Source organism: Aquarana catesbeiana, linkage group LG08 (assembly GCF_042186555.1).
Source record: "Aquarana catesbeiana isolate 2022-GZ linkage group LG08, ASM4218655v1, whole genome shotgun sequence".
Classification (NCBI taxonomy): domain Eukaryota; kingdom Metazoa; phylum Chordata; class Amphibia; order Anura; family Ranidae; genus Aquarana; species Aquarana catesbeiana.
In genome coordinates this window covers 177,374,633-177,399,209 of record NC_133331.1, presented here as the reverse complement: position 1 = coordinate 177,399,209, position 24,577 = coordinate 177,374,633, and the positions used below count along the sequence as shown (strand labels likewise).

At 41.3% G+C, this 24,577-nt stretch overlaps 1 protein-coding gene across 1 annotated transcript in view; it reads left to right on the top strand.

The window, feature by feature from the left end:
- The window catches only part of LOC141106177 (protein NDNF-like), a 47,046-nt gene extending 37,300 nt beyond the window's left edge, over window positions 1-9,746 (top strand). Inside the window, exon 4 of the mRNA XM_073596715.1 lies at window positions 2,435-9,746. Coding sequence (XP_073452816.1) covers window positions 2,435-3,789 — 1,355 coding nt within the window. The 3' untranslated portion in view covers window positions 3,790-9,746. The remainder of the gene's footprint in view (window positions 1-2,434) is intronic.
- Window positions 9,747-24,577: the final 14,831 nt, after the last annotated feature.

Below are 24,577 nucleotides of genomic sequence, written 5' to 3'. Positions count from 1 at the left end.
TTAGATGGCAGGGACAAAGAATTCTTAACAGGACATGCCAAAAACAAAGAGCTTCATGACAGGATTACTAAGTATTATTTGAATGAACTGACATCTGAACAGCAGGACCCCTGTTGCTGTATCGCTGGGACTGGTGAGAGGATGCTGCTGCCATTAATCTGTTGCTGCTAACAGAAACTGAGCACATAGAGAAGGGACATGTAACTAGCAGCATTGGTTTCTGCATGCAGACTTTACTGGGACTGAACTCATGTGAACCAGCATAAAGACTGGCCCCCCAACTCTGGCCAGCTAAAGAACTAGGGCTAAAGACTTCTCACTCAGCTGATTCACAAGACATTTGCCTATTGCCCATGATTAGAGGTGCCTCTGTAGGGAGTCTTCAAATTTGAATGCTGCCATTCATACAGAGTGCACTCTAAAATGGATATAGCTACTGTTTACTGATTTTGTGGATTACCAGGTTTATTCTAATTTAGCTACATATAACTCCATTCTATGCCTCTATAGCAGGGGTAGGCAACCTTGGCCCTCCAGCTGTGGTGAAACTACAAGTCCCATGAGACATTGCAAGACCCTGACAAGCACAGGCATGACTCCTAGAGGCAGAGGCATGATGGGATTTGTAGTTTCACCACAGCTGGAGTGCTGAGGTTGCCTACCCCTGCTCTATATTCTATTGAACTGTGATTGACCTAATCCTTTACTTGCTCATTTATGTGCATACTGCTATTTACTGCAACCCATGACAATATATGGGGGTTAATTTACCACTTACCAGGCTGATGTTTGCTTTTTGATCCTGGACCTTAGTTGTGTGTAGGATATCTATATTTGTGCTCCCTGTATTTGCTTAACCTGGTGTGTTAATGAGGCTGAGGTTGTTCTCAGAGTCAAGGCAGAAGAACAGAGAACCCGATCTACCATCTGGCTCCTGTGGGGGTAGTGCTACATTACTTTAGAAAGTATATGAGATTTTAGTGATTGGGTTTACATCTACTTTATTAAAGTGTTACTAAACCCTCACTTTTTTTACATTAAATTAACAAACATGTTATACTTATGGTTTTGCTCAGAGCAGCCCAGATCCTTCTCTTCTCAGGTCCCACACCTGCGCTCCTGGCCCCTCCCTCCTGCCGGGTGCCCCCACAGCAAGCACCTTGCTGTGGTGGCACCCAAGCAAGCATGCTCCCAAGGCGCGGCTCTGTGTGTTCATTCACACACAGAGCCGCGGCTTTTGCTGCCAAAAGCCAATCAGGAGTGTGAATCCCCGGAGAGCCAAAGTTCTCCTGGTCATAGCTAGATCATGATGGGGCTCAGGTAAGTATTAGGGGGGGGGCTGGAGGGCTGCTGCACACAGAATGTTTTTTACCTTCATGCATACAATGCATGAAGGTAAAAAACGTTGTGCCTTTACAACCACTTTAGCCTAGGTTCACATTGGAGTGACTTGTCATGCGATTTGAAAGATCAAATCGCATGACAAGTCGCAGCCTATTGGAGGCAATGGCACTGTTCCAATCGGTGCGACACCGATTTTTCGGCGCCGCACTACACTACTGCACTACTTTTGCCGATTTCAGGTGCAACTTCAATAGACATCAGTGCATGAAGCCACACAGATTTCAAGTAGCAGCTGAAACCGCGCTGACCTTGCTAATTTGAAATTGCGCTACTTCAAGTGAAGTAGCGCAATTTCAAAGTAGCATCAATGTGAACCAGGGCTTAAGCTCAGTTTGATTTTCAGTGAATAAAGCTTCAACTCGAACTGTCAAGGAATGGCATTTTTTCCAAAAATGTTTCTCCACTGACCATAGGATGGGCAACTAATTACCGATCTGCAATAATTATTTTAGCTCTTTGTTGATTAAATCCATGTACATCATTGACTGAATATAATTCATTACCGAAACCGCATAATTTACATTTGTCTTTAGAGATTGCTAAAGTTGAGTTTCTAAACTTGAAGAACATTTGGCAGGTTTACGTGCTTTGGATTCTAAATGAAGAACATTAGGCTGTATGTGGGGAAACAGATTTTTATAAACATATGAATTTTATGTTTTTCATGTGTATTTAAAAAAATTGATTTTTATAAACACACTTTATTCTTCTGTGTTTTTTTTTATGTTTGTTGTGTGATTATTTTTATTCCTAACTGGCCAATTTATTTTGAAAAATATAAAATGCATATCTTTTAGAAGATTGTAAAAGATACATTTATTTATTGTAATGTTTCTTTTTAGCAAGACATTTTTTTTATAGTTCTTAGCATTTTCCCCAAATTATCTATTCATATAAAGTAGCATTTTTCATCTTTTTTTTTATTTGGTATATGGTTTGGCCATTTTGTTCCTTCTATTGGCTCTCAAATATTGTGGGCATATCATGATTTGCTGCACATTTTGAATCCATATTGTGTTTTCTATTACAGAAAAATACAGATCATTTGATGACCTAAAAGCTCGATCCTACTACAAGACCGTATCTATGTTCTTCCATTATAAAGGAAACTCAGTCGAAAACTATGTTGGTACATCTTCACATTCTTCAATTTTTGTCCTCGAATTTCTCTCAACAGAGAGAGACACTCACATCTCTGTGTATCTCACAACTGACTTAGCACATGGTAACCTATTTCCAGAGCTTCCAGGAGATCCTCGTATTGACGTCAGTTCAGTCAACCACAATTCTGTTTCACTTGTCTGGAAACCAAGTCCATCTGCCACAAAGCAGAAGGAGAATGTTCAATACTGTGTTCTTGTCAACGAAAAGCATAATTACAAAAGTCTGTGTGCTGCCGACACTGCAATTCGATCTGCAACTAGAAAATGGCCAAAGTTACCAAGTTATCCTATTTCACAATATCTTGAGGACCATCATCGGGTTATGCTCCTTTCAAACAGTGATATTAGTGTTATTCACAGATCCAACAATATCGATGTAAGGCAAATGTGTATTGGAAACAAAAACACATACACAGTTTCCAATTTGAGCTCCAACACTCAGTATTATTTTGATGTTTTTGTTGTCAATCTTCTAACAAATGCCAGTGCTGCCTACACGGGAACCTTTGCAAAAACCTGGATGGAGCCAAAACCTAAGGTCATGCCTCTAAAAGATGGTAAAATAGTTCAAATCAAGTTAGATGGTAAAAACCAAAAAGTTTACAGCTTTCAATATCAGGCAATAAATAAAAAGGTCCAATTCACATTGCAGCCATGCAGGGGCCAAATACGAGCTCAAATATCAAGGAATGGTAAGTTGCTGGTATCAGAAACCATTCAAAATTTAAGACACATAACATTTAAAGGAAAAATTATGGATAAATACTTAGCTGTTTTCAAATCATCAGATGTAATGCCAAATTCTTCTGCCATGATTCAGGCATCATCCCATATCCATAAGACATTATTCCCATTTTTTCCAGCAAGTTTGAAGATTAAATCCTTCAACAAACTAAGAACCTGTGACTCAATAACAATTGCTTGGCTTGGTACACAGGAAATGAACATGTATTGTGTCTACAAAAAGAAGATTCGAGAAGAAGAAATTCTGAGAGAAACTTCTAGTGTTGACCGATGCTTAGGACCTGAATCCCGACCAAGATCTGAAAAAATTCTCTGCAAGTACTTCCACGATATCAATGTCCAGAAAGCAGTGACTACAGAAACTATTGGTGGTCTAGAGAAAGGCACACCGTACCTATTTGATGTGTATCTTGTTGGATCCTCTGGAATACTGGTTAGATATCAGAGTAAAGTAGTTAAGACTAGAAAAACATGTTAAACACAGATTTTTTTTTTTTTTTAACTTACTGACTTCATAAAACAGAAAAATTTAATAGAAAAGAAATTTGCAAAATGGGGGATTTGTTTTTACTTTTCTATAGAAACACACTGAGGTTTGCTACAATTTACAATATAGAGCTGGTGATAATCTCTGTATTTACTGATACCTTTTGTATTTGATCTTTGTCTCTAGTAAAATTTTGTACTCTACCTAACATAATGCTTAATATATTGTGTCTGTTTAAATGGAAACTAATGTTATTCATGCAAGACAGACTAGTACAAACTTAACAATTTTCAAATCAGATAATTGCCAACTTGCTTGAGCTCTAAGAGGAACAGATATGCATTTCTGCAGAGCTGAATGTTTTTATGTCACATGGCTTTCTTCTATATGGCTGTCCACATACATTTGGAAACCATGTATTTTATTAAAGAGGAGCTCCAGTCTCCTGTGAAAAAAAAAAAAATTCAGCAGCTACAAAAACAGACACTCACCTGTCCCACGATCCAGCGCTGAGCTCACATCAGCAGCTAGTTTCACCTGCTGTCATATTTCCTTGGCGCCAACATCTTAATTAGAGCCACCCGGCTGTGACAGCTTGCAGCGTCACAGCCGGGTGCCCACTGCACATGCGCGAGCAGCGCTGCACATTGTGAAAGGTCCCGCTGTCTTCTAGGACCTGTCACGTGTCCCAGAAGACTGCAAGGGGAGAGGGGGGAGGAGAACTTCCACTTCCGATCGCCTAGGCAGTCAGAGCGAAAGTGAGAGCGGGTACCTGTCAAAATCGGTTACCCTCTCTCCCCTTCGTTCCCCCCCCCCAACTCCTCAAAAGTGCAACTCTTCAAGAGGAGCGGGAGGGGACAGGTCCTTAAAGCAGAACTTCCCCTTTTGGGTGGAGCTCCTCTTTAATAAAGGCATTTCAATGTTAAAGTATAGTCATAGTTCTAAAAAGACTTCCCTGCGCTGTCCTCATTTAAATGAAGTCTCAAAAAGTAAAGATTTGCTATGTTACAGGCAACATCTAGAAATTATATTGGTGCTACTAACTTGGACACTTGTAGGTATACTACATGCCTGTCAATTTAGGACAAGCAGCTGTGTCCATTCACCCGCTGTATTCCTAGAGACAGACTTACATGGGCTGTCTGTACACAACACCTGGCTGCTCCTGCCACATAAACAAATGGCCCATTCACAGTGTATGGACCTCAGCACCTATGTTACACTTTCACACTGAAAACGTCAGCTGTTTGCGATAAAGTGCCGCTCATGTTGGTGGCGCTTTAGCGCTGTTTAAGCGGCACTTTCGCGCTGCTTTTTGGCCGCCAGCGGGGGGCGATTTTAACCCCCAAAAAAGATTAAAACTCCAGGTTTGCAGCGTTTTCAAATCGCTTTTCAGGCACTTTGAAAGCGCTGCCCATTCATTCCAATGGGCAGGGCATTTTGGGATCGCTAAATTCAGCGCTCCCAACCTGCCGCAAAGATGCTGCTTGCAGGACTTTTTGGAACGTCCCGCAAGCACACCGCCCCAGTGTGAAAAGTCACACTGGAATGAATGGGAGGCGATTTTCAGGCGCTTAGCAGAGGCTATTTCCAGCGCTAAAGTGCCTGAAAACAGCCCCAGTGTGAAAGGGGCCTAATCGAGGCCTAAACAGTACCCTGAAAATATATTTGCAGTGTAGTTGATGCTTGGACAAGCTGACAGGCAGTCAACATGCTTGGGCAAACACAGGGCTGGGTTTCCCATTAGGCACTGTAGGCATGTGCCTACAGACACCCTTCCTAGCAGGGAAGGTGCCAGCATTAGGCAGCTGCCTTAGGTAAAATGCACTGCCCCCCATCCTGGCGCCCCGTGTAGACAAAACTCCTTCCACCAGCCCTGAGGACAGGAAGAGGAGTTTAAGAAGAGCAGAGAGGCTTTTGAGATGTAAATCTGGCCCTGGACAAACATAGATCTATACTCAGACAAAAATGTTGGACCATCAGTCTTTTAAGATTCTATGTTTCCCTGCCAAATCTGTCACTGTTCACATTCAAGTTGCCGTGTAATTTGTATTCAGTGTAAGCACTGTTATACTGAGTAATTATAACTATTTCCAATATCATGGCACAGAGCAGTGCAGATATCTGGTTATTTATTTGGTAGATCCATCTACAGATAATTGTTACTTCAGTTGGTGTTTGATGCTGGAGAGTTTCTTTCGATTTCTCATGCTCAAGGTAACTGTCGCCATATTAGTGCATTTGCAACAACACAGTTTAGTACTCTCCATGATACTTTATTTTATTTGCACTAAAAGTTCATTTTTCGGGACAGGCTTTCAGGGTCTATCCTCTTTTTCTAAGGTTCAAGTAGTAGGTTTTGTCCAAAAAAGTAGTGGTGAACTTTGGCAGTGAGGGCTATGCTCTTGACCGCAAAGTTTTTCACATCTACCATGGCAAGAATTGTGAGGCTCCACCCTTCTGCTGGATTTTTACTTTATCTCATATGATGTAGAAGGGAACAGAAGGAGTGGGGACACTATTGTGGATAGGGGCACCCCAAACCCCCCAATGGGCAAAAATAGAACCAGAAATGAGGTTACCCAATTGTTAGAGCTGCCATAAGATATTAGAAATCAGTGGGTGATTCATCCCTACAGATTCTACTTGGGAATTGTGGGATGCCCAACTTGAAAATGTTGAAACACAGAACCAGGAACAACTTCCTCACTATTTACAAAAGTCCTCTTTTTCCTTCCTCCTGCACAAACTTGGTTCCCACAGCACCTGCTGCTCACTCTTGTTGGAACTAGCAGGATATTACTAGTTCAGCAAAGACCCATACACGCAGGAACACTCCATCGCATGACAAAAGTAGCACAGTTAGAGTGAACAGCATGACATTTCTCCTGCTTCCCTGTGGCCACTAATCCCAGATCCACTTGCTTGCAGAAAATGCTAGCCCACCTGTCTGCCACCAGCCACGCCTGGCTGATCTTCCTCTCAGTCCTCCCGACTGACTTTCTGCCCCAGTCCTGCCTGACTGGCTCACACACATGAAGACCTCCCAGGGAAAGGTTAGATGATGACTTGGCACTACATGGTTTTCAAGAAAGGTCAGCTTTCCTGAGTTCCCAGCCTGAGGTAACCCCCTCCCTCGTTAAGGGGGTCCCTCAAGGGCCACCAACCGCCTCTACTCAGCACTGCTGCTCCAGCTTCCTCCCGACTCCCCTGCTAGCATAGCTCAGGTCTATTTATGGGGATCCCAGTTCCCTGGCAGCGCACTGCTGGGGATTGGCTGAGAGCCCATGAATATTCAGGGCAGCCCCTCCTAACCCCTGCCCTCCTGTTCTAGAAGGTTCTCCAACCCTCCAGATACCAGGGGGAGGCACCAGAGAGGTGCCAGGATGAGTCATCCAGCCTTGGCCTCTAGTAACCCTGACCCAATTCATAGTTACATAGTTAGGTTGAAAAAAGCCACAAGTCCATTTGGTTCAACCAATAATATTTCAGTGGTTTATTCCTGGTCAGAAATATGCTTTAGCTACTCTTACTTCTAGAGATACAAAAAAACACAGTCACTTCCAGCGATAATTCTCCAAGGTGAGAAGTAATGCCCTGTACACACGGTCGGACATTGATCGGACATTCCGACAACAAAATCCATGGATTTTTTCTGACGGATATTGGCTCAAACTTGTCTTGCATACACACGGTCACACAAAGTTGTCGGAAAATCTGATCATTCTGAACGCGGTGACGTAAAACACGTACGTTGGGACTATAAACGGGGCAGTAGCCAATAGCTTTCGTCTCTAAGGGTCCTTTCACACTGGGGCGGAGGCGTTGTCGGCGGTAAAGCACCGCTATTGTAAGCGGCGCTTTACCGTCGGTATGCGGCCGCTAGCGGGGCGGTTTTACACCCCTGCTAGCGACTGAGAAAGGGTTAAAACCACCGCAAAGCGCCTCTGCAGAGGCGCTTTGCCAGCGGTATAGCCGCTCCGTCCCATTGATTTCAATGGGCAGGAGCGGTGAAGGAGCGGTATACACTCCGCTCCTTCACCGCTCCGAAGATGCTGCTGGCAGGACTTTTTTTACCGTCCTGCCAGCGCATCGCTCCAGTGTGAAAGCCCTTGGGGCTTTCATACTGGAATGAAAGCAGCGGCACTTTCGGGTCGGTTTGCAGGCGCTTTTATTAGCGCAATAGCGCCTGCAAACCGCCCCAGTGTGAAAGGACCCATAATTTATTCTGAGCATGCGTGGCACTTTGTCTGTCGGATTTGTGTACACACGATCGGAATTTCCAACAACGGATTTTGTTGTCGGAAAATTTTATAGCAAGCTCTCAAACTTTCTGTGTCGGAAATTCTGATGGAAAATGTGTGATGGAGCCTACACACGGTCGGAATTTCCGACAACAAGGTCCTATCACACATTTAAGCTGATTGCCTGTACTTTCTGCCACAGTGTTTTGTATGCGATATGCTCAAGAATTTATAATAAATAATTTTTGAACTACATCTTCCTGGAGTGCGGCTGTCCGGATTTTCTCATTCACCTTCAACATGATTCAGCACTAGCCAGCACCTGGGGCTCTTTATCCTGGGAGACAATTGAGTTGACACCTGGAGTGGATCCATGCCTGTGCGGTGAGAGTTTTCCTGTATCACACATTTTCCAGCGGAAAATCCGACCGTGTGTACAGGGCATAAATAGATGTCAGATAAAATGGTGATGTGAAAGGTACATGGTATCCCAGAACTAGGTGGATGCTGCCTTCCTCAGAATCCGAAAGGAACTAGAAGAAAAACAGATATGGAAGGCGTGCACACCTAGTGCATTACCAGAGATAGTTTAATAATAAGAAATTTTTGTATAAAAGTGGGTACTTACAAAATGCAACTGACAAAACGCATTTGGGGGGCGCACCCCCTTCCTCAGAGCTAGAGGTTCAAAACGTGTTAGCTGTACCCCGTGTTCTGTGCATTTCCATGCACTGTGTTTATGGCCTTTTGTCAGTTGCATTATGTAAGTACCCACTTTTATACAAAAATGTGTTATTATTAAATTATCTCTGGTAATGCACCAGGTGTGCGCGCCTTCCATTTCTGTTTTTTTTGTAGTACACTGCAAAATGGTCTCACACACTAGAGGGTGCTACATACACATGACAAAATCACTTTATATCTGAACTCTTGGCAAACTGCTAATTACGTGCAAATGTATATATGGAAGCTGTTTTACCTGCAATAAAGGTTTGTATTTCTGTTCATCCAGCCCTGTGGTTTAGACAGCCCTGACAGAACATTTACCCTAGTGACCTTACTTTTCCCTGCTGCAGAGAAGCAACCCATCTAGGTCCTCTGCTTGCCCCATCCTGTGATTGGACAGTGAAGTAGCAGCAACAGATTGTTGAGGTCATTTCTTTGCATTCTGCTCTTATCAGCATTTTCTTTGTCAGCTAATATGAATGCAGCACACCTGATTCACTTGTATTTTTCTTTTGGAATCCCTCAATAAATACACTCAAATATGTATTAATAAGCTACAGCGACAAAACAAAATTTAACAACTAGATAGAATTATATTTTCCACCCCGCTGATGAAATCGAACAATCTCCACGAGCACTAAAGCAATCCACCAAAGATGTTTTGAATGAAATGTTATAGCTGCTGTAGGATCACACATTGTAGCTGCATAGTACACTGTCATGTCTCATATCTCCAATGTAGGTTTATTGAAGGATGTAATGTATATATAATTTCGTAAACAGGGGACCGTTGCCATTGCAATACTATTGCTAATAGTGAGTTATTTGTTGTATTAAAAGTGTTACTTCTTCATTGTATTTTTTCATTTTCTGCATAGCATTTAGTAGTTTAAAGACATATTTATTTCTTGACTGCACTCTTTATTGGATTGCCTGTACTCTTTATTGGATTGCCTGTCTGTATCGTCACTATGTATGCTGTATTTTGTATGTCTATGAATGTTTTGTATTAAATTTTTATAACCCCAGTGTGAGTGCCATTGAATGGTCTAATGAAGCACATATTCTGTTGGTACAAAGGTCCAGCTGACAAGCTTTCATTCAGGACTTTACATCACAGGAAAACTATTTTAATTTGATTAAAAAAAACCTGAGGCTGTACTGTGTTATTATCATCATGAGTGCAGTTATTTTCAAGTAATAGAGAGTTTCTTTGTATTAATAGATACATATTCAGTTTATGAGAACCTTGCAAAACAGTACTGAGATCCCTCATAAAGTAAAAACAGTGGAAGATACCTTTGCAAATCTTAGCATGATCAATGATTTAAATTTATTATAGAAGACAAATGCAGAAAAAAATAACAGAAAATTGTATCAAATGCCACATTTATGCTGCCATGTTGGTGCAAGAAAAATGGAAAATTATATCAAATACTTACCATATTTTTCCTTTTCTGGCACCAATCCATTGCAGCATTCATCTGGTCAGTATGCTGATACAGTATGTTGGTGCCAAGAAACTGATATAGAAAAAAAATGAAGAACCCATTAAATGTTGCATTAGGCCAGTATTTCTCAACCTTTTTTCAGTCAAGGCACTCTTAAAAATTATGGACAATCCCGAGGCACCCTTTGAAAATTATGGAAAGTCACCAATTCTAAAATGTAAAAACTATTCTAGTTTCACATATTGCAGCAACATCCACAAGTCCAAGTAGGACACAAAACATTAGAGGTGATTTATTCTTCCAAAGAAAAAACACTTTTGCAAATGGGTACTGACTAGTATTCTAATGTTTCTCTTCTCCCTGATTTTTTTCATCACTTAGCTAATGTTACCCCAACGCGGATGGAGAGGGGCAGAGGAGAGACAAACAAGAATGTTATGTAGGTGATTGAAATCCTCCTTATCAACTGATGATGCCATTGGTCATTATGATGCCGGCAGCTAGAAGGTTGTAAAGGCAGACTTCGCCCACACACCAGCTTGTAAAGACCCCTGAAGAAACCTCAAGGCCCCTAGGGTGCCTTGGCACCCTGGTTGAAAAAGGCTGCATTAGGCATTAGGTTGCAAAAAGCTGTGAACACACCTCAATACAGGAAAAAAAGGCCCTGATCTATTTTTAAGAATGCTACGCACCACAACACACAGAGCATTTTCAACCGTGTATTGTAGTTTTGCATAGAGTGGGGAACAATAAAGTTGGATTTTTTTTTTTACCGGTGAAATCCTTTTCTTTGAGTACATCATGGGACACAGAGAATAATTATATTTATAATTATAGGGTTATGTTGCCACCTTCAGATGACTGGACTCTTGCAAAAAAAGATAGGAAGTCCTCTCCCAAATTATACCTCTTTCCCGTTAGCTCAGGCTCCAGTTTTTGCGGCAAGCCATGAACCACAAAGGAAGAGGGGCAGGATCTCTGTGTCCCGTGATGTACTCAAAGAAAAGGTAAACACACAAATCCAAAATTCTTTTTCGTACATTCCAGGATACAAAACATCTTCATATTCATAACAATAGGGAAGGGACATCTCAAAGCAATGGAATGAGGGGAGGGCACACAGCAACCAACCACAAACCCCAAATAGGAAAGAACCTCACACATCCACATCCACATGGTAAAACTCTGTAAAGTATAAACCGAAGACCAAATAGCAGCTTTACAAACTTGAGCTACAGAAGCCTCATGGTGATTAGTCAAGAGGTTCCACACATAAGACACTAGCAAAAAAACTGGAGCCTAGCCTAACAAGGAGAGGTTACTGTATATCAGGGAGGACACCAGCATAACCCTATCATTAGAAATATGAATATGCACCGTGTCAGATGTATGCAATAGACACATTTTTTTCAGGTTCTGTCTGTGTCTGTCTAGAGAGATTTCCCCTCACATCTTGCTCCTGTGGTACCTGTATGATAAATGGAGGGAGCAGCTGTCTGCGTATAGAAACGCACAGGGGAGCAATAAAGGATTGATCATATATGTGTTTTTTGTTTTTGTCTGTATCCCCATTGGAGATATTTCCCAGCATTGTCCTGCTGGGCAGTATAGGGAAATCGCTCTATTAGGAACAGAGGCAGTAATAATACCATGACAGAGATTCCAAAACCTCCCAATTATATCCAAAACAAAAGAAAATATGTTGGCTGGATTTAGGTTTTAAAACAGGACACATAAAACAATATTTTAAAAAAGTGCTCTCTCTTAGCTTCCTGGCAATACGAAAAGAGTTGAAAGATGGAGAAGCTGGAAGTCAGTTAAAAAGACGAAATTACAAAGTTTTGAGTTGTAGCCAAAACAAAGTGAGAACAATGAAGTCAATCAATTCAAATGCCTTTTCATTCATGCAGCACAGTGTAGAAATGTCAAGGTCTACCTACCTAAATATTCGAGATGGCATTTCACTCTACTTATTGGGTACAATTTCAATTTTAAAAATGAGATAAAATGTAATAATAATCCCCATTAGAAAAAAATAGTTGCTTGTAAAAAAAGAATGAATTTAGCACACCAACGGTATCTCTCCTTTGGGTAAGGCATATCTTTCATATGCCCCTGGCTCAATATTGTCATGTCAAAAGATTGGCAAATATCAGGAAGTGCCATCAAATGCAGTATACCTAAAGCCAATTTAAAAAAAATTAAATTAGAGTTGCGAATGGTTAAAACCACTGTCAATTTTTTGCCATCTTTGCCCAATTGAGGATATTTACCTCAATTGGAGTTGAATATCCTAGCAAGACTGGTGTTTTCCTTTAAAGAAGAACTTTGTAGTTTTGAAATTATTTATACATATCTTTTCCCTTAGGGTCTTCTGGCCAGTCATGTACTGTCTTTGGGGATTCTTCCTCTTCTCCCTATGACAATAGTAGGCTGCCTTTAACCAATTCAACACTGTCAATTCTGACACTTCTCACATACAGTATCTCACAAAAGTGAGTACACCCCTCACATTTTTGTAAATATTTTATTCTATTTTTTCATGTGACAACACTGAAGAAATGACACTTTGCTACATTGTAAAGTAGTGAGTGTACAGCTTGTATAACAGTGTAATTTTGCTGTCCCCTCAAAATAACTCAACACACAGCCATTAATGTCTAAACCGCTGGCAATAAAAGTGAGTACACCCCTAGTGGAAATGTCAAAATTGGGCCCAAAGTGTCATTATTTTGTGTGGCCACCATTATTTTCCAGCACTGCCTTAACCCTCTTGGGCATGGAGTTCACCAGAGCTTCACAGGTTTCCACTGCAGTTCTCTTTCACTCCTCCATAACGACATCGCGGAGCTGGTGGATGTTAGAGACCTTGCACTCCTCCACCTTCCATTTAAGGATGCCCCACAGATGCTCAATAGGGTTTAGGTCTGGAGCCATGCTTGGCCAGTCCATTAACTTTACCCTCAGCTTCTTTAGCAAGGCAGTGGTTGTCTTGGAGGTGTGTTTGGGATTGTTATCTTGTTGGAATACTGCCCTGCGGCCTAGTCTCCGAAGGGAGGGGATTATACTCTGCTTCAGTTTGTCACGGTACATGTTGGCATTTATGGTCCCCTCAATGAACTGTAGCTTCCCAGTTTCGGCAGCACTCATGCAGCCCCAGACCATGACACTCCCACCACCATGCTTGACTGTAGGCAAGACACACTTGTCTGTACTCTTCACCTGGTTGCCGCCACACACGCTTAACACCATCTGAACCAAATAAGTTTATCTTGGTCTCATCAGACCACAGGACATGGTTCCAGTAATCCATGTCTTTAGTTTTCTTGTCTTCAGCAAACTATGGGCTTTCTTGTGCATCATCTTTAGAAGAGGCTTCCTTCTGGGACAACAGCCATGCAGACCAATTTGATGCAGTGTGCAGCATATGGTCTGAACACTGACAAGCTGACCCCCCACCCCTTCAACCTCTGCAGCAATGTTGGCAGCACTCATATGTCTATTTTCCAAAGACAACCCCTGGATATGACGCTGAACATGTGCACTCAACTTCTTTGGTCAACCATGGTGAGGCCTGTTCTGAGTGGAACCTGTCGTGTTAAACTGCTGTATGGTCTTGGCCACCATGCTGCAGCTCAGTTTCAGGGTCTTGACAATATTCTTATAGCCTAGGTCATCTTTATGTAGAGCAAAAATTCTTTTTTTCAGATCCTCAGAGAGTTCTTTGCCATGAGGTGCCATGTTGAACTTCCAATGACCAGTATGAGAGAGTGAGAGCGATAACACCAAATTTAACACACCTGCTCCCCATTCACCCCTGAAACCTTGTAACACTAATGAGTCCCATGACACCGGGGAGGGAAAATGGCTAATTGATCCCAATTTGGACATTTTCACTTAGGGGTGTACTCAGTTTTGTTGCCAGCAGTTAAGACATTAATGGCTGTGTGTTGAGTTATTTTGAGGGGACAGCAAATTTACAATGTTATACAAGCTGTACACTCACTACTTTACATTGTAGCAAAGTCTCATTTCTTCAGTGTTGTTACATGAAAATATATAATAAAATATTTACAAAAAGTGGTGTACTCACTTTTGTGAGATACTGTGTATGAGAAAATTTCTTTTTTTGCAATAAAATCACTTAGAACCCACAAATATTATATATTTTTTAAGCAGGTGCCGTAGAGAATTAAGTGGTGGGTGTTGCAATTTTTTCAGGTATTTGCATAGCGGTTTTTCAAACTTTTTTTGGGGAAAAGATTCAATTTAGTGACTTTTAATGCAAAAAAAGCACAATTTAATACCCAATTCTTTGGTAAAATATGAAAGATGATGTTACGCTGAATAAGTAGATACCTAACATGCCATGCTTTAGAATTGTGCACACTTGTGGAATGGTGCCAAAATACAGTACCTAAATATCTCCACAGGTGTTGCTTTATAAGCCTTTACAGGTTACAAGTTTAGAGCTACACTGGATGTCTGGTGCTAAAATCAATGACAGCTTGGGTTTACAGGAAGTTGGTTGAATGATGAGTGGTGGCAGAGCTAAGTTTCTGTGGAGTACAGCACTAAAGACAAGGTGAAACCACAACAATCCCACAGAAAAAAATCATCAGTAAGGGTGGGCATAATCTGGTACTCTTGGCACTCTTGATGAGAGTTTTTGATACCCCCTTAATTATGTTAACCCTCGCCGCACTAGAAGATTATGATGGCAGGGGTGAGGGACATGAATGGAAGAAAATTTCACCTAACAGAAGAGACATCAGCACAAAGGAGACATCCTACTGACTGTAAGTTATTTCCCTGTTTTTTTTTTTTTTCTTGGCTGCACTTAGGTTTTAAGACACTTGGGAAAGCTATTAAAAAGATGAAAATCTGCTTTACAGAAAAGTTGCACAATACTTCTTCTATTAAAAAAAAATAAAGTTGCTTGGCTGTCATGCTGTTCCAATGGGTTTAGTGTTTTCCAAGGCATGAAACCTTGAACAATTATGCAGATCATAGAGTTCTGACACTGACTTTCCGATTTGCATGCTCGGTCCAGATCAGTGACTCAAAAAAATAAATAAAGCAAGAGACAGGCAAGCAACTAGAATTTTCAGAAGGAGGTCAGCAATGGCTGCCCCCTGTTTTCCTCTTACTACAGGTTTCCAACATCAGTACAGGATGGTATAGAACATTCTTAAAAAAAAGACTTATCTTGGCTTTAATACTTTAAATAAGTGAGGTTATATGTGTGACATTGAGTTAATGGATTGTAGAAAAGATGCACTTTGATGTTCCATCAATGAGGCGTGTGATTGCTTTGGTGAATGAGATAAGCCTGTGCTATAAAATAAGCTGTGAAACAAGATAAATTGAAGAAAAGAAATTTGTAAAAAAAAATGTTTAAATATGCTGTTCTAATAAACGCATCTGCTCATCATTTTTGCAGTGTTTCATGCATAAAGATGTGTTACCTTCCATTAGTATTGGACGACAAGATTACTCTATCTATTGTTTTACAACATTTCATATTAACAGAAAACGGATATATTCCTTTAATTTACCATGCATGGAATAATGGAGCTAAGTGAATGCAGAAACAGATTTTTAAAGAAGTATGAGGAATATACACTCACCAGCCACTTTATTAGGTACACCTGTTCAATTGCTTAGTAACACAAATTGCTAATCAGCAAATCACATGGCAGCAACTCAATGCATTTAGACATCTTGAGGTGGTGAAGACAACTTGCTGAAGCTCAAACCGAGCATCAGAATGGTAAAAAAAGGGGATTTATGTGACTTTGAACGTGGCATGGTTGTTGGTGCCAGACGGGCTGGTCTGAGTATTTAAAAAACTGCTGATCTACTGGGAGTTTCACACACAACCATCTCTCGGGTTTACAGAGAATGGTCCAAAAAGAGAAAATATCCAGTGAGCGGCAGTTGTGAGGATGAAAATGCATTTTTGATGTCAGAGGAGAATGGGGAAAGTAGTTTGAGATGATAGAAAGGCAACAGGTAACTCAAATAACCAATTGTTACAACCAAGGTATGCAGAATACCATATCTGAACACACAACACATCAAACCTTGAAGCAGATGGGCTACAGTAGCAGAAGACCACACTGGGTGCCACTCCTGGCAGTTAAGAACAGGAAACTGAGGCGACAATTCACACAGGCTTACCAAAATTGGATAAATGAAGATTGGAAAAACATTGCCTGGTCTGAGGAGTCTCAATTTCAGCTGCGACATTCAGATGGTAGGGTCAGAATTTGGTGTAAACAAAATGCCTTGTATCAACGGTTCAGGCTGGTGGTGGTGTTATGGTGTGGAGGATATTTTCTTGGCATACTTTGGTCCCCTTAGTACCAATTGAGCATTCCTTAAATGCCACGGCATTTAGTTAAGTATTGTTGCTGACCATGTCCATCCCTTTATGACTACCGTTTACCCATCTTCTGATGGCTACTTCCAGCAGGATAATGCAGTATGTCACAAAGCTCAAATCATCTCACCACTGGTTTCTTGAACATGACAATGAGGTCACTGTACTTCAACGGCCTCCACAGTTACCAGATCTCAATCCAATAGAGCACCTTTGGGATGTGATGAAATGGGAGATTCGCATCATGGATGTGCAGCCGACAAAATCTGAAGCAACTGTGTGATGTTATTATGTCAATATGGACCAAAATCTCTGAGGAATGTTTCCAACACCTTGTTGAATCTAGGCCATGGAGAATTAAGGCAAAAGGGGGTCTAAACTGGTACTAGCAAGGTGTACCTAATAAAGTGTACAAGAGTTTTTCTAAAAAGGCAAAAAATGCTTTGATTTTTAAAGCCCCTCTTTCACTAAAATGAAAAGTCCAGTAACAGATCTCCCAAAGAATATAGTGGATACTTACCTATTTTACTCACTAAACACCTCTCTAATGCAGGGAAATCATGCTCTGTAATCATTGCAGAAGCTGTCACTTCCAGAAGTGTCATTCTCCTGCATCCCCCAGAAATGTCAGGACAATAAAAGGGACATATTAATAATGGAGAACAAACATCTTTGTCTTTTACTTTTTTGAACACCGTGCCTGCTTGCTATGGCTTGGATACTAGGGAGATAGCTTAGATTCTGGGAAGAGAACTGCATACTATGCATTGGGTGCCAGGGAGTGAGTTGTATTTGTCAGAATGAAGATCTTGCTGTTGATTGGCTTAGTCGCAGAAGACTGATATTTGAAAAGTGTATGCAAAAATGAGATTTGAACGGCCCCAAAAACATACCACAAAATGTATAAAAAATCAATTTCACCTTTCTTTATATGTACAGTAAAATCATTTCAAATTAATAGCTGATTAAACAGACAGGAACTCAACATTCATAATATCTACAGATTCATAATGTGCAAAAAGTCCATACAGAAACCATCGAAGATACTGTAAATGGCAAAGCAAATTGCACTCAAGGTAATGATTGTAGAAGAGGTAATGAGGCAACCTTCCTTACCTAGTTTCCAATCATCACATTGAGTACAATTTGCTTTGCCATTTACAGTATCTGCAATGGTTTCCGTATGGACATTTTGCGCATTATGATTCTGTAAATATGATAAAAGTTGAGGTCTTGTCTGTTCAATCAGACATTCATTTGAAATGATTTTACTGCATGTACTGTATAAGAAAAGGTGAAATAGATTTTTAAACATTTTGCGTTATGTTTTTGGTGCCATTCAAATCCCATGTACCCATACACTTTTCAAATATGTGATTCTGGCAGGGTGGCACCTTTTTCAGGTACCAGTCATTCCCCATATGTAACCAAATATCACAAAAGAGTGCGATGTATGTGCTAAAATACAAAACCTACAGGTACTGTGGATTGTGAATAGAGGTGGGAGAACAATGAAACGTCCATAGAAGTCCCTTTTGTGTGGCATTACTGCAATTACCAAACTCCACCTATGGTATATCCCTAGCACCTGCATCTTCTGGCCGGTGGAAAACTCGCAGTGAAGTAGCCTTTTACCTTAAGAAATGCCACAATACCAGTCTATATATACCCAGGCCCAGATAAACAATTCATTATTCTGTGTGTGGCTGACAGCAAGTGGGTCTTCCAGTATCAGCAACAGATATGTGCCTGGATCACCAGATTACATACAAAAGTGAGATGGAAGATAAACTGAACTAATCTGACAGTAGGCTTTACTTCTTGTATATTTGTATTTTAATTTTGTCTGAAGTGTACCATTAATATAAATACACTATATTGTCAAAAGTATTGGGACATCTGCTTTTGCACGCACATGAACTTTAATGGCATCCCAGTCTTAGTCCATAGGGTTCAAAATTGCGTTGGCCCACCCTTTGCAGGTATAACAGGACTCTGTGCAGGCAAGTCAAGTTCACTGGTACAAATCATTTGGTGGAGGGGGGATTATGGTGTGGGGTTGTTTTCCAGGGGTTGGGCTTGGTCACTTAGTTCCAGTGAAGGGAATTCTTAAGGCGTCAGCATACCAAGACATTTTGAACAATTTCATGCTCCAAACTTTGTAGGAACAGTTTTAGGATGGTCAATTTCTGTTCCAACATGACTGCGCACCAGTGCACAAAGCAAGGTCCATAAAGAGTGAGTTTGGGGTGGAGGAACTTGACTGGCCTGCACAGAGTCCTGACCTTAACCTGATAGAACAGCTTTGGGATGAATTAGAGCGGAGACTGAGTTAGGCCCTCTCTTCCATCAGTGTCTAACAAATGCGCTTCTGGAAGAATGGTCAAACATCCTAATAGACACACTCCTAAACCTTGTGGACAGCCCTCCCAAAAGAGTAGAAGCTGTTATAGCTGCAAAGGGTGGGCCAACTCAATATTGAACCCTACGAACTAAGACTGGTATGTCATTAAAGTTCGTGCGCGTGTAAAAGCAGGCGTCCCAATACTATTGGAGCTGCTATACTAATGGTATGTGTAACATGTTACTAGCAACCCTGCTGTTAGTGTGCGAAAGCCTATTTCACTGTTCTCTGTACAGTAAAGTCTGTTTTTGTGAGTTTAGGTATATAGGCTGCCCAGGGAGGTAGGAAGGGGTTAAGGTCATGGGCGTAGCATAAGGGGTTGCAAGGGTCACAAACGCAACCCTGCCCCTAGCTCCAGGGGGCCCCTGCAGCCTCCCTGTCATATTATCATATCGTCAACAGCTCCGATCTGCCCTAGGGCCCCACAGCCATGCTCCAGTACTGGGCTTCCACTTTGCCTTCCACAGTCCACACCCCTCTGTTCTCATTGGCTGGGAAGAAGCTGTGAGGCATTTCCTGAATGGAGAGGAGAACAGGGTGAGAACAGTCCAGGATGGGGAAGTGTCTGGCAACATGGAGTGGTAACCACGTTCAGAGAGTTAAGAGGAGGAGAGTGCCGTCCTGTAGCCATGATACGACCAATGTCACTGGTGAGGTAAGACACCACTCAGTGTCTCCTAGTCACCAGCTGGGATTCTCTTTACCCCGCCCCCCCCCCCACCCGGAGATGTCTGCTTACCCCACTTCCCTGACAACTGGGGAAAAGACACACATCTCCGGTAAGTGACCTTCCCCCAACACCTACCAACACTGACAGAGAAACCTTCAGAAATTGCTAAACCAAATCCCTTAACACCTCCTGAGGGGCCCACGAGGGTCTGCAGGCTCCAGATTTTGTGTCACATGGCTTTGCCCCACTATATCTAAGTTGCGCCCCCCCAAAGCCCCCTGACCACCACCTCCACCCTGGATGCTATGCCTGGCCGCTGAGCTCCTTTCCCATTACGGCACTCTATACTGCTGCTCCTCTGCAGGGCTGAAATCACATTCCTTTGCAACACAGCCAGTCAGCCACGATCTGCACAGGGTGTATCTGCCTATTGCAACTACACTGCGGTTCCGACCAGAGAATTTCACAGCTCTGCCAAGTGACCTGCCAGGGGGTCTATGTCATCTAATTCTTCAGTGGTGATTCCTGTCCTCTGATTCTTCAATGGTGATTTCTGTCCTCTGATGTAAGGAGTAACTTTGGGAACTCAAAACTCTTAAGCCACTTTGAGTATCTTGGTGTGGGATGGGTGTATCAGCACACAGATTGGGGGTGGGGTGGGGGTGGGGGGCTGCTAGGTCAATTTTTGCATCAGGGCCCACAAGCTTAAAGCTACCCCTCTGGTTAAGGTTGCTAACTCCCGTGTGTTCATGGCCCTGCCTCTGAGGCCCATTAATACAAGGGGAGGTAACCTTTAGAGAGAGAACTAGCAGGAAGCCCTGCTGCAAGATGTAGCTCCTCTAGGAACACGTGGCCACCCGTTTGGGGTAACCAGTCAGGGTATTGAAGCCAAAACATGGTCTGTGATAAGAGGACTCTTCCTTGCTTAAGAGGTAAGACATGGGCAGCCAGAAATAGCCTGAATCAGCCTAGTCAGTTAGAATGAAGTGGAATTGAGTCTGCAATAAACTAAGAAAGACTGTGAACTGGTAACCCTGTATTTGCAAGAACCTTCATTATTTGTTATTTAAGTTACAAAGTGCCAGGTCTGAGGTTCTTAAAAGGGGTGCATTAAGCTACATGGTGTACCCAAAAGCACATGGCATGTAACAGATTCAAGGGCAATCAAAAGGAGAAGTAAGAGAGCCACTATGAAGGGGTTAATCATACACTGGATTTGCTGGGAAGATGTCTAACATGTCGTTGCCATGAGTAACCAGGTCTGGTGGGAGTGCTGTAGCAGCCAGTCAATGGAAGGGTGGTGCAGGCATTGGTGACAGTGTCCCCTTGTGGCAAGGGAGTTGGTGGTCTGATCCACCCCTTGGCGTTCGGTGCCCCACATGCACCTGGGAACGATATCACAGCATGGGGGAACTTATAGGCCTGGCCGGAGGTGCTGACAGGGAGAGAGAAGTAGATCCACAGGGAGTTGACACTGTTCTGCATTGTCAATAGGAGTGGGGTGGCAAGTTGTGGCTGAGCTAATGGAGTGGGACACAGGTTCCGCAGTGTCCCCTCAAAATGTTGCATTTGGGAAGGAAACTGGAAGAGTGCTTCAAAGTAAAGTGCTGCATGTAATAAATGTATCTGTGCAAGGCGAACATACTAAATGAATTCTGTACAGTGACATTGAATTTTACCTCTTTGTGTGTATGTTGGGTCATGTTAACATTGTAATTTTGCTTTGTTAGTAAATGTATTTGAAGTTGCAGGACAAATGAGGCCAAGGGGGAGCTTGATCTGTTCATTTTGTATATCCCTGCAGCAGCAAAGTAATTTAAATTAGTTTTCTTTGGACCACAAATAGCAATAGAATACTATTCTAGGTGATCTGTCATTAAAGAGATATAGGGACATCAGGATCAGCTCGGTTTAAATGTTTTAAGTTCCACCACCAGTACAGGAAATGCTAACAAAGTCACAGAGATACCATGGGAATTTCTATGACAACCCAAACGTGGAAACTCTTTGAGTGAGTGATATTTTCCAAATGCAAAATATTGAAAACACAAGGTTCCATTGGTTTTAAATGAAATCTTGTGATCTTTGCCTTGATCATACTTATGTCTTTAAAGTGACCATTGGAATTATTACATTTGAACACCCAAGGGGCTATCCTTACTTGCTCTGAGCACCTAGCTGTCCAACCTAATAAGTCTTCTACTTGCCTCCATCCTTGTTTTTTTTTGCCTTAACAAAAGGCAAGCCACATCTGCCTTTTTTCCAAGCATCATTTCCATATATTCAGAGGAATATGTTGCAAAACACACAGTAATGGCAGAAGAGACGTCATTTCCACTACCTAGATAATTTGGTAGCAATGGATCCTATAAAATGTGAATTACAATTATACATCTCCTGACTGTATTGTACACCGGAAGGAATTCACAGTTCACTGATTACCGTAGTTAACTCATTGCCCGATGTTACTTGAGAAGGCAATTAGTTCATATATAACATGGAAATGTTAGAAGCTTTGATTAGATGGCAGAACCAAGGTCCCACCTATTCTGGGAAAGTTATGATAAACAAAGCTTATCTTATTTTCCTGTACTGCATATCTTACCATGCATGAGAATTGATTGATTTCTATAAATATAATTTGAATGCATACTTACTAATAAAATCCCCATAAATATACTGAATACAACATTTTGTGTCCATGTTGAGTCATATATCAATCATTATTAAAGATGTTGGTATTACAATGTTAAAGTGGCCAGACTATGGACATTAAACTATTTACATCTCATCAGGTAAAACCTTTTACTACATAGTTGTTGGTAAATTAAATTCTACTTACGTCTAAATAAAAATTATCCAAATAATACAACACTGTCCAAAATGTACAAATTTATTGGATCTCCTGTGAACCCACACAACCTTAGATTTATGTACAATTCTATCTAAACTCAGAAGGTTGTGCAATCAGATTGTAACATGTATAGCAAATGTAATACAAAATTCTCCAAAGCTGACCATTCATGGTACAAACTCATGGTACAATCTTCTTAAAATCTCCCAGCATCTATGTAGTCAAGAGTTTTTCTATTTGTATTAAAGTGAATGGGTAATTAATATAGCACCTTATATTACATTGCTTTCATAAATATAAAAAAGAGATTGTACAATCAGTTATTAACATGCCTGGCCAGCATTAGGCTAAGTTCACACTAGCATTAAAAGCAGGCGTTTGAGAGGCGTTAAAAACACCCCTCAAACGCCTATGCACAAGATACAATAGACAGCACACAGTGCTGTTCACACTATCAAAACATGAAGAATTAGCTTTGCTTCAAATTTGAAGCCTCATGTTGAGTCAGGAGTTAAGTCTATGGTAACATTAAAAGAAAAAACTAATGTGCAAACCTAGGCTAGCTCTAATTGACTAAATGAGAAGCTGCCAACATAGAAAAGTGATCCTACACAAAGTATCAAATAATATAAATAAATAAGTGGCGCTGACTCAAAAATGTGTATACACTAAAATATTAATACTAGAAACGTGCTAAAGCTAAAAATAACTCCTTAGCTTTAGCACGTTTCTAGTATTAATATTTTAGTGTATACACATTTTTGAGTCAGCGCCACATATTTATTTTTATTATTTAATTCTGTAGTAACACTTTGCCAGGTAGTTGCAGTGCAGTTTGTGGGGCGTTAAGATTAGTTAATTTACTATAATGGAATAGGCATTTGGGGAGCATTTTTAACTCATCATTAACGCTTGTAAAATGCCAGTCTAATGCCCATACTAAAGCTCATTAATGCAAGTCTAACGTCCATAATAACGCTATAGGAGCGTTTGTTAAGCATTAGAAATTTAGTCAAGTGTGAACAAGCTCTTTGACTTCACCATGTTTTCCAAACTCACACCTGCAAAATCCAACTCTAAATCTCAATCAATTTATTGTATGCTAGCCTCTTGTGCCTTTGTATTTAACAAAGACATCACACATACTTTACATTTTTTTAATCCAGAATATTGATGCACTCAAGTTTACTTGTGTGGTACATTGCGAATCTACAAAGTTAGGAAAATGGCCCAAAAAATTAAATATCTAACAATATCTTAAAAAGAAAATAAACTTTGCAGAATGTGTTCAGCATTAGTCTGGCCACACATACTACAATCTAATTTTTCAATATCTTTTTGAATGAATGAATGAACTAAATCTTCTGTTAACCTGGGGGCTTGTGATTGGCCGATGACTGGTACCAAATGGTACAAGTCACTGCCCCGCTTCTCCTATGATAGGACAACAACTCACTTGTTGGTAGCCCCTTTACCTCCACCATCTTGTGCCCATCTCCTTGCCAGAGGCCTTCCCATGACATCTTTGGCCATTAGCCTTTATATTTAGAAGAAAGGAATGTCCACACAAATGGTATAGTTTCTGCACTTTACTTTTGTTCAGAAGATGGCATTGACACATCACAGACATACTATCTGGGGTCGTTTGGCATTACTTTGCCAGTCATACATGTGGATGCACCATAGCGGTAATTATGCATCATATTACACATCACTCCCAAGCCAACTTCCTTTTTGTCTCTCTCCTTCCCAGGGTCATTAGTACTCACTCAGAGGGCTTTGACTTTGAAAAGGCTCTATGCATCCTGCTCATGACTCCCTGCATATCATTCCAGAGAGAGGACTGCTGCAGCTGCTCCTCTAGCTCAGTACAGTTCTCCCAGGACCCCCTGAAGGAAAAGCACCTACAACAGAGAACATTTAGTCTGGCTTAAAAGGCTTTTTGCAACCCACTCATAGTCTCCACCAACCATAAAGAGACAGGAAGACTACAGCCGGCTTTTCTGGGTGTGGAACTATCTTACCCTGTCCAGGGCCCAAGTCTG